The sequence below is a fragment of the Periophthalmus magnuspinnatus genome, chromosome 13 (genome assembly GCF_009829125.3).
Source record: "Periophthalmus magnuspinnatus isolate fPerMag1 chromosome 13, fPerMag1.2.pri, whole genome shotgun sequence".
Lineage (NCBI taxonomy): Eukaryota > Metazoa > Chordata > Actinopteri > Gobiiformes > Gobiidae > Periophthalmus > Periophthalmus magnuspinnatus.
In genome coordinates, this window is record NC_047138.1 from 8701270 (window position 1) to 8712676 (window position 11407).

Here is an 11407-nt window from a genome sequence, read left to right on the forward strand (position 1 = left end):
TTATTTTTTGTTGGGCCATTTCATGAGTTTCAAATTTCTGTTATAAGCAACATTTTGAGATTTTCTTTTGAATTGCTAATGATCTTACTTTTTCATCATCCTGGCTCAAGGTGCCAACTTTTTACATGTCGGCGCAATGCTACTAGAATCTCAAGACTCCAGACTTCACGTAAGAGTGATGCAGATGAAGGGTGCGCTCGGCTCAGTACCCTGGCATTCAGGTCCTTGCCGGGTGGTGGTGGTGGTGGGGGGGGCACCTGCTGTCCCGCTCGTGCGCTGCAGCTTCTAGTCAGTGAGTGGCTGGACACACAAGCAGACCTGTAGTACCTGAGCAGACACTCTGTTGACCTCCCGGAGAACCAGACGCTGAGCTTCAAGTCGCTGAACATTTCCTGACCATGCCCCGCTTGCCTGGCAGCGGGCCAGTCGGTACCGTGGTGTGTGTGTGTCTGGTATCCGCGTGTGAAGCGTTGCGGACATGCGGTGACGTCCAGTGTGGCGCTGGACAACAGTGTTGCCCCCCTGCAGGCGCGGGGAACGCCACCGCCGGCTCGACCGTGCGCTGCTGCAAACTGCCTATCCACGTCTTCTTCGACAACGTGGGCTGGTTCACGCGCAAACTCTCCGGGATCCTCATCCTGCTGCTACTCTTTGCCATGGGCTACTTCATCCAGCGCATCATTTGCCCGCGGCCACGCAGACAGCCAACTCCGCAGGACCGCAGCGAGGATCCCTCCCTGTTCTACGGCCACGCTTCTGCATCTCAGGACTCTCTTTTGGAACGATACCCGGAATCCTACAGCCTGGGGGACATCGCCTCCCCGAATCTACCTGCATACGACGAGGTTAAATACCTGCCCACATACGAGGAGAGTATGCAGGACATGCACAGGGACCGCTCTGATGAGCACCTACTCTGTGAGAGCGATGCGGGCAGCCGGGACAGACAGCGAGCCGGGGACGGCTTGGAGCGCAGGCGGGATGTCCTGCATGAGGTGGGACAGCAGCACAGCCCACGGACGTCTCGAAACTCTGTGTGAACCGAATATTTTGAACGCGCGCAGTGTTCATGTGGAGTTTTTGAAGACTTAACGCTCCTCAGGGTATTACTAGCTCCAGTTTGGTTTGGGACAGTTTTAAGCCCACGTCTGACCAAACGGAAAACACTGCAAGGCCAAATTCATGGTCATTAAATAGTGTTGGATACTCTCAGAGACTATTCTCAAACTGTTCACATTGGATTCGGTCTTATGCACCTTGTCAAATGTGTATTGAGTTAAGGAATTGGAATAGTGGTGGCCCAGTAGCCCAGTGCATGGCATAAACATATTTGATAATTGAACAAAATGATTAAAAAGCCATGTGTCTTTCTACCTGATGCCATCCAGTGCTATCACAAATAATAAAGCAATCCATTATAGCCTAATTTATAGCCTGCAATGAATATTGAATTGGTACATATTATGTTTCACTCATGAACTTGAGAAAAATTAGCTGAACAAGTATTTAATGCATTTTGCCAAGAGAGTAAATTAGGAATAAAAGCCATATGGGGCCAAATGTAAAGCACTCTATATGTTGGAAACAATGGTCATGATGCTCAAATGCCAGACTTTGAGTGTGATTGTGGTGGCTTGTGTAACCCAATACTCCATGATGGCTAAGCCAGTATTGAACACTGATAGCTCTCTCTCCCCACAGGAGTAGAGTGGATGAAGTGTGCACTTAAAAGCATTTAAATCCATGTTTCAAACCCACTGGTGGAGAGGTGAGATGAGACATGTGACCCCAAAACTCTTATCTGTGTACCAGCACTCACAAAACAACATCAAGTGTGAAAGGATTTCTTTTAGCAAGAGCAGTAGCATTGGTCTCAAATACAAACTTCAATATAAGAATGTATTCATCAGCAAGTGCAGCTATAGGCCTTTCACAAATGCAGTTGCTTAACTTTGCACACTCAATTTTAATGAATGTAATGTAAGCAATAGCTGAAGCAACAATCAATTCATTTTGTTACTTGGAGAAGTTGAGATCAATAAGTGCCTATAAAAGTGTAAAAATAAAAATGATGAGCAAGGGTCCGGAGATTTTATAACCTATATTAACAGTACACTCATTTTAAATGGACTTTACGTGGTTATTTTTAGTATGTTTAGATTCTCTGGAATGCTCACATGATAGAAGAGTTAGCAGCAGCCACAAAAGTAAGTTATGAATATTGTAGTTAAGTGTAGCCACTAATTGTAAAACCTGAGCTCACATGTCCTGAGAGTGCTCATAAATTGTGTAAAACAGTGAGCAACCAGAAGAACTTTCTAAAAGTGACTGAGGCATTGCTGTTGTTTTACTCTACACTGCCCACAAAGTCACCGGAAACTTTGGACTACCCCCACCAGCATTAAATCATTATATATTCACACACTGTATACAAATAAACTATACTGTCGTAACGGTGCGGATAGGACCAAAGGATGCAGACCAGAGCAGTTTTAACAGTGTTTATTTACAGCGGTGAAAATGCAGTCTTTAAACAGGTCACAAGAGCAGGTACAGGAACCGGGGAGCGGGAGACGGGTCAGGCGGGTGCGGTGCAGGTAGAGGCGGGCAGGACAGGACCAGGACGGGGATAGAAGCAGGTGCGGTACCAGGGCAGGCGGATCAGACGAAGACCAGAGCGGGGAGCGGGTGACAAACCAGAGACCAGGACCGGACAGGAGACGAGACGAGCAGGAGACGAGACGAGCAGGAGACGAGACGAGCAGGAGACGAGACGAGCAGGAGACAAGACGAGCTGGAAGCGATACCGGGACTGGAACGTGGCGGCAGGAGCTGGGCGAGTAGAGGCAGGAATCTGGAGGGTGCATAAATCCAAATGAGCATTTGCCGGAAAGTACCATATAACAAAGCTTAGCAAGAAACATTCACGTTTTACACGCGGACGGTCTGGCACCGAGTGTAGACTGCCAAGCCTTCTTGTACTCAGCAGCAGGTGGTGGTGATTAGGCTGATGCACCCCAGGTGTGCACGGGAGGAGTCAGGCACTCCACCCAGCTCCAGACACGCAGGTAGGGGAGGGGGAGAGAGCACGGGAGGACAGGGAAACTGACATCATGACAGTACCCCCCCCCTAAGGTCCACCTCCTGGTGGACCCCCAGGCTTGTCAGGATGAGCGCGGTGGAAGTCTCTCACCATGTCGGGGTCCAGAATGCGTGCCCTGGGCACCCAGGATCGCTCCTCCGGACCGTAACCCTCCCAATCGACGAGGTACTGGAGGCCCCTACCACGGCGACGAACGTCAATCAGGCGGCGGACGGTGAACGCCGGGTGGCCGTCAATGACTCGGGCGGGCGGTGGGGGATCGGCCGGAGGGCACAGGTCGCTGGTCCGGACTGGTTTAACCTGGGAGACGTGAAAGGTCGGATGAATCCGGAGAGACGGGGGTAACTGGAGGCGCACCGCCGATGGATTTATGATCCTCATGATCTTAAACGGTCCCAGGAATCGGGGGGACAGCTTACGGGAGTCCGTCTTCAGCGGGACCGTCTTGGCGGAGAGCCAAACCATCTGGCCAGGTTGGTATACGGGCGCCGGGACACGGTGGCGATCGGCCGTCGCCTTAGTGCGCGCTCCAGCCCGAAGAAGGGCCGCCCTGGCCTTCTTCCAGATCCGGCGACAGCGCTGGAGATGGCGCTGAACAGACGGGACGGCGAGGTCCCTCTCCTCCGTGGGAAAGAGAGGGGGTTGATATCCCAGCGATGCCTCGAAGGGGGACATACCAGTGGCGGAACTCACGAGGGAGTTGTGAGCGTACTCTATCCAGGGTAGGTGAGTACTCCAGGTCGCGGGGTTGGCGGAGGCTGTGCACCGTAGGGCCGACTCCAGGTCTTGGTTGGCCCGCTCCGTCTGCCCATTAGATTGTGGATGGAACCCGGACGTGAGGCTAACCGTGGCCCCCAAACTGTCGCAGAAAGACCGCCATACCTGAGAGGTGAATTGGGTCCCTCTGTCGGACACGATGTCCACCGGGATGCCGTGGAGTCGGAAGACATGACTGGTCAGCTGGTCGGCAGTTTCTTTGGCTGTGGGGAGCTTAGGCAGGGCAACGAAATGGGCGGCCTTGGAGAAGCGGTCCACAATGGTGAGAACCACCGTGTTCCCCTGGGAAGGGGGAAGGCCCGTCACGAAATCCAAGGCGATGTGGGACCAAGGGCGACGAGGAACTGGGAGAGGATGCAAGAGACCAGAAGGGGGTGAGTGGGAGGCCTTGGCCCGAGCACATACCTGGCAGGCGGCGACATAAGCCCGGGTGTCTGTGTCCATCGTGGGCCACCAGAAGCGTCTCCTGAGGAGGGAGAGAGAGCGACCGGCACCAGGATGGCAGGCGAAACGGGAGGCATGGACCCACTGGAGCACCTGAGACCGGACAGAATCGGGAACAAACAGTTTATCTGGAGGGCCGTTACCTGGGTCGGGGTCGTTGGTCTGGGCCTCTCGGACGGTGTCCTCGATATCCCAATGGACCGCGGCCACCACACACGAGGAGGGGATAATTGTTTCTGCGGTGACCGGGCTATCCTCCAGGGCGAACTGGCGGGAGAGGGCATCTGGTTTGACGTTCCGAGATCCGGGGCGGTAGGTGAGGAGAAAGTTGAAGCGGCTGAAGAAGAGGGACCAACGAGCTTGACGGGGATTGAGGCGCCTGGCGGACTGGATGTACTCCAAGTTTTTATGGTCGGTCCAGACGATGAATGGTTGCTCCGCCCCTTCGAGCCAGTGGCGCCACTCCTCCAAGGCCAGCTTTACGGCAAGGAGCTCCCGATCCCCCACATCATAATTGACCTCGGCCGAGGACAATCGCCGGGAAAAGAAGGCGCAGGGACAGAGGCGGTTGTGGGGGTCGAACCTCTGCGAAAGCACGGCCCCCACTCCCGAGTCGGAGGCGTCGACCTCCACGATGAATTGCCGTGAAGGGTCGGGCTGGTGCAGGATGGGAGCGGAGGTAAATAGTCTCTTAAGCTTCTCGAAGGCTGTCTGCGCCTCAGGAGACCAGGCAAACGGCAAAGCAGGAGAGGTGAGTTTAGTTAAGGGCGAGATAACCCTACTAAAATCCCGGATGAAACGTCTATAAAAATTGGCAAAGCCGATAAATCTCTGGAGCTGTCTCCGGCTGGTAGGAACGGGCCACTCAGTGACAGCCTGGATCTTTTCAGGGTCAGCTCTTACTTGGCCCCGCCCCACAATGAAGCCCAAAAAGCTGACCTCCTCTGCGTGAAACTCGCATTTCTCAGCTTTCACGAACAGTTTATTCTCGAGGAGGCGCTGGAGAACCTGGCGAACGTGCTGATGATGCTCCTGGGGGGACCGCGAGAAAATCAAGATGTCATCCAAGTAAACAAAGACGAATCGGTTAAGGAAATCACGGAGCACATCGTTGATGAGGGCTTGGAATACGGCAGGGGCGTTGGTGAGACCGAAGGGCATAACCAAGTATTCGAAATGTTCCAGGGGTGTCTTGAAGGCCGTCTTCCATTCGTCCCCCTCCCTGATGCGCACCAGGTGGTACGCATTCCGCAAATCCAACTTTGAGAAGATGGTCGCACCGTGGAGGGGCGTAAATGCCGAGTCCAGTAAGGGAAGCGGGTATTTATTCTTTACGGTTATATTGTTCAGACCCCGGTAATCAATGCAAGGCCGCAGGGATTTGTCCTTCTTAGCCACAAAGAAGAACCCCGCTCCCACGGGTGAAGTGGACGGGCGGATGATTCCGGCAGCCAGGGACCCACGGATGTAGTCCTCCATTGACTCGCGTTCAGGTTTAGACAGGTTATATAGCCTGCTAGATGGTAGTGGGGCACCCGGCAGGAGGTCAATGGCGCAGTCATATGGACGGTGGGGCGGTAAAGAGAGGGCCTTGCTCTTGCTAAAAACCTCCCCCAGGTCGTGATATTCAGCAGGCACCGAGGACAGATTGGGGGTGTCTGGGGACGGATCAGCGACAGGAACGGACCTCCCGGCCGGAGGGAGGGCGGACCGAAGGCACTTGGCGTGGCAATCGGGACTCCAGCCCGAAACTCCGCCCCTGGCCCAATCGAAAACAGGGTTGTGGGCGCGTAGCCAGGGGTAACCAAGGACCAGAGGAGAAGCGGAGGAGGACAGGACATGAAACTGACGGTTCTCTTGGTGGTTGCCGGACAGAATCACGGTGACAGGTTCTGTGATGTGGGTGATGTGCCCCAGAAAACGTCCATTGAGCCCCTGGGCATTTAAGGGGCGTTCGAGGGGCTCCAGGTAGACCCCGAGCTGCTCCGCGACTTGGGCATCAATAAAGTCCTTCTCAGCCCCGGAGTCGATAAGGGCGGAAACGCATAAAGTCTCTGTGCGAACGCACAGGGTGGCGCTGAGCCGCAGTCTATTAGTAGAGTCCAGGATGTGTTGCTCGCCCACCAGTACTCCCAGCGCTACTGGTGGGCCCCCCCTTTTGGCCGAACTGGGCAAGTGACCACATAATGTCCGCGCTCACCGCAGTAGAGGCAAGCCCCGGCCAGGCGACGCCTCCGTTGACGCTCCTCGGCCGACACAAGGGTCCTGTCGAGTTGCATGGGCTCATCTGGCGGGGGCGGGGCAGCGCGTGGCTCCGGCGGGACCGGTGACCGGCGTCTCTCTCGGCGACGAGCCCGTAGCCGGTTGTCAATACGGTGAGTGAGGGAGATGAGGCTCCGCAGGTCGGGGGGTTCGTCCCGGGAAACCAATTCATCTTTCAAAGTCTCGTTCAGGCCCCGCACAAACACAGCCCGCAGCGCGCTGTCCGTCCAGTCCAGCTCCGCCGCATGTGTCCAGAATTCAATGGAATAATCCGCTACCGTCCTGGAGCCCTGGCTGAGAGTCAATAACCGGGAGGCAGCATTGTCCTGGTAGTGCGGGTGGTCAAACACCAGCTTAAACGTGGACACAAATTCATTAAAATCCAGGCTATCCACAGACGTCTTCATTAGGCGCGCCTCTGCCCACTGGAGAGCTCTGCCCCGGAGTAATCCACATATATATCGGATCTTGGTGGCCCCCGAGCTGAAACGAGAAGGGCATTGCTGGAACATGAACTCGCACTGGAACAGGAATCCGCGACAGAGGTGAGGTTGTCCAGCATACGGCTCCGGATCCGTGCCTCTCGGCTCCGGGAGGCGTGGCGGCGCTCCAGCTGCAGCAGGCGGGGTGACGAGGAGCGCGGCCACCTGGTGGTTAAGCTGTGCCACCTGCTGGGACAATGTCTGATTTAGCTCCAATAGAGTTCGAATGGATTGTTCATGCTGACCCAGCACCGCCTCGGGGTGAGAGTGCGTGAGGCGGCGCGTCTGGTCCGGATCTGAGCCTGCTTGGTCCATAGTGGCCAGACCGTTCTGTCGTAACGGTGCGGATAGGACCAAAGGATGCAGACCAGAGCAGTTTTAACAGTGTTTATTTACAGCGGTGAAAATGCAGTCTTTAAACAGGTCACAAGAGCAGGTACAGGAACCGGGGAGCGGGAGACGGGTCAGGCGGGTGCGGTGCAGGTAGAGGCGGGCAGGACAGGACCAGGACGGGGATAGAAGCAGGTGCGGTACCAGGGCAGGCGGATCAGACGAAGACCAGAGCGGGGAGCGGGTGACAAACCAGAGACCAGGACCGGACAGGAGACGAGACGAGCAGGAGACGAGACGAGCAGGAGACGAGACGAGCAGGAGACGAGACGAGCAGGAGACAAGACGAGCTGGAAGCGATACCGGGACTGGAACGTGGCGGCAGGAGCTGGGCGAGTAGAGGCAGGAATCTGGAGGGTGCATAAATCCAAATGAGCATTTGCCGGAAAGTACCATATAACAAAGCTTAGCAAGAAACATTCACGTTTTACACGCGGACGGTCTGGCACCGAGTGTAGACTGCCAAGCCTTCTTGTACTCAGCAGCAGGTGGTGGTGATTAGGCTGATGCACCCCAGGTGTGCACGGGAGGAGTCAGGCACTCCACCCAGCTCCAGACACGCAGGTAGGGGAGGGGGAGAGAGCACGGGAGGACAGGGAAACTGACATCATGACATATACATATTTTGTAGTTATGATGCTTAGGATCTTATCAGTTAGTATTCTTATGTACATGTAGGGTGCAAAAATATGTGAAAAAAGATATTTACATAACATTTTCAAAAAATCATAAACAAGCTCAACTAACAAATATAGCTGCAAGCAGCAATGATTGGCCCTCACCTACGCTGCAACCTGTGCCTACGCTGAGCTCTGCCCCTAAGCCACACCTCTTCCTAACCCTAGCCTAAACCTAGATCTAACCCCTACCCCTGAGTTTAACCCTACCCTAAACCCTAAACGTGACCCTGGCATTAACCCTGCCACTAACTCCTACAATATCCATAACACCTAACCCCTAACTTAAACCAGACATTTTTCTCACATTTTTTATGAGGTGATTAAAAAAAATCCAAAATGCTGAGTCATATTAGCAAAGTTTAATCCCATATGGCTGACCCTTGGTTGATGTTTTTTACTTGTCTTCTCATGATCTATTTGTATGATAAATTTCATCATACTACATTCCTATACCCTAATGTTTTGGGATTTTTTTTGTGGGGTGCTGACGTGCCATTTAAAACATTTTTGTGAATTGGAAATAGCCCGAATTTAGAGAAAAACAAGTTTTAATAGTTGGCCAAGTGTTTTGTGAGTTTTCCCTGCATCCTAACCCCTAAAATAATCCTAACCCTACCCTAACACCTAACCATAACCTAATCTGCCGTTTGTCTCAAATTTTTAATGTTGTGATTTTTTTTTTAACCCAAGATGGTGGAATTTGGGTAGAATTTTTTTGTTCTTACATCTGGTTACCAAATTTAATTTGGCTATGCCAAAGTTTTGTCAGAAAACCCCATTGGCAAGGACAGATTTTTGGCCATGGCAATACATTGTGAGATGGAGTGTGAGCCTGTCACAAATATCTGTACCAAATTTTGTATGTCCACAACATAGACTGTATATATATATATAAATGGAAATAGCTAACCTGCTAGCCTCCACATTCCAAATAGGAAGTGATCATGGGCTGCGCTACCGGCTCTCCATCGACTCAATTCACTTCACATTAGAAAACTGTCACCGCTCTCTCCGTAAATGCTGCTGTTAGGCTTGTTATTTGTTCGTATTGACCTGCTCTACGTGACCCTGGTATTTTTATTTTGCTATTGTGTGTCCGTAACTCAAGATATGAACATTAATAAGAAACAAATCAGCTGCTTTCATTGCCTGAGGTTGCTCCCACTTGTGTTAGCAACAGGTTTGATTGACGCGCTTTTGTTGCTATGATACTTGCAGTCAGAATTCCAAATATGGAGTCTGAGCTTGATATACTGAGCTTCATTTGAATGGAGGCAAAGCTACGAGTGACGTCTCACTCACTTAGTCCTCTTCTTCATACAGTCTATGGTCTACGACAAAGTAAATTTCATCGTTCCATACAAATTGCCTAAGAGGCGCTATTGTGCCCATTTTTAATTCAGTCTGTTCAGGGTCGGGGGGTCCACCCACGATTAAAGTTTGAGTGAAATCAGCCTAATTTTGTGTGATTAGGGGATTTAAACAGAATTTTGTGCAAAATTTCAGAAACTTTTTTTCTCCAAGTATTTTTTTTTTCAGTCTGTAGGAGGTACTAATGTGCCACATTAAATTTTTAGGGCAGGGAATACTTTAGGGCAGGGAATTAACAACTGATTGAAATTTTGTTTGTTTGTGCAAATGGGAGTAATTGGTAAAAATTCAAAATTTCCCAAATTCTGGGCAGTGTTTGCAGCTTTGCCACACAGAGGCCATAAGAATTGTGTCAAAAATGTTGAGAACTTTTGACCTTGAGATAATGTGTACCAAATTTGACCCCGTTTCAGTGAATTCCCTAGTAATAATATTTTTTATTTCTCTTGTCATGATCCACTTCTGTTTCATGATTCTATATGCAATTTTTTTTTACATCGTTCCTATACCTTAATGCAGGGGCGTCCAAACTTTTCTCATTAAGGGCCACATATACAAACACAGACAAAGCTGAGGGCTGATTGAGGGCCATAGACTGGTAGCAAATACAGTGAATACTTCAAATCTGTAATATTATTACAAGTTACACTGAACCACTAGACCTTTATTCTTACTTACATCCTCAATGGGACACATTCAATATTTGATATGGGCTTGTTAAAGTTGATTTTCAGAAATGTACAGTAAAAAGTACTGTTTAAGGTAACATGGGCCAATTCACCTGGAAGCTTGAGGGCCAAGAAAAATTGGTCTGAGGGCCGCATTTGGCCCCCAGGCCACAGTTTGGGCATGCCTGCCTTAATGTAATTGATTTTTGTAAATTGGAAATAGCCAGAATGTAGAGAAGCATGAGTTTTAATAGTTTTTGTCCTTGTTTACTGGGTGAAAATAGGGGGGGTTGGGTCCAAGGAAAATAAGAAAAGAATTAATTAGACCCAGTTATGAAACTTTTTTTTTCTTTACTTTTCTTGCACATCTGAATTTTGAGCAAAATTTGATGAGCTTTTGAATTTGTTCAGGGCGTCAAATTCCTGCTCAAAGAGCAGGAGAGAGAGAGAGAGAGAGAGAGAGAGAGAGAGAGAGAGAGAGAGAGAGAGAGAAAAGAGAAAAAAAAAGAGAAAAAAGATTATATATACACACACACACAAAAAAAAAAAAACACATTCCTGGCATCAAACAGGATCATGAGTGCTACCTTCACCCGTTGACTCAATGCTGACTATTACATTGTTATTGCTGGCGATGACAGAGAAGACAAAGTTGAGCGCACTCATCGTTGGGAAAGCAATAGGCCCTAATCGAGCCTAATAATAATAATAATAGCAGCAACAACAATATAGTTTTTGGAAAGCTCTCAACATTTGCCATGTTATCTGTGTAATCCCTCAGTCATGCAAGTCTGATCCATAGCAAAAGTCAAAGTTTACATCTATCAACTGGACAAATTGTTGTAAGAGTGAAGATGTTTCGCTGCTCATCCAAGCTAAAAACAGGACAACAGGGAATCTGAACCGAGAAGGAAAGGCGCTATCATTCATCACACACCGGGTGTGTCTGAAAAACTTCAGAGAATTTTCAGACATTATGAGATTCCTGTCTTTTTCAACCCACAAACACCATAAGACAAAAACTGGTCCACTGGTTAAGGACAAAACCCTGAGCCATAAACAAAGTAATGTAGTCTACTCCATTCAGTGTAGTGAAGAGTGCAGTGAACGCTACATTGAAAAAACTAAACAGGAGGATGTACCAACACCGGCGAGAGAGTTTCTCTGGACCCCAATCTGCCGTACATCTCCATCTCAAAGCCACTAACCACTCCTTTGAAGATAGTGAAG

General features: G+C 50.3%; 1 protein-coding gene across 1 annotated transcript; it reads left to right on the forward strand.

The window, feature by feature from the left end:
* Positions 1 to 270: 270 nt before the first annotated feature.
* On the forward strand, positions 271 to 1098 carry LOC117380598 (uncharacterized membrane protein C3orf80). Its single transcript, XM_033977430.2, has one exon. The coding sequence runs from the start codon at positions 399 to 401 to the stop codon at positions 1038 to 1040; it is 642 nt and encodes a 213-aa protein (XP_033833321.1). The 5' UTR covers positions 271 to 398; the 3' UTR covers positions 1041 to 1098.
* The last annotated feature ends 10309 nt before the right edge of the window (positions 1099 to 11407 follow it).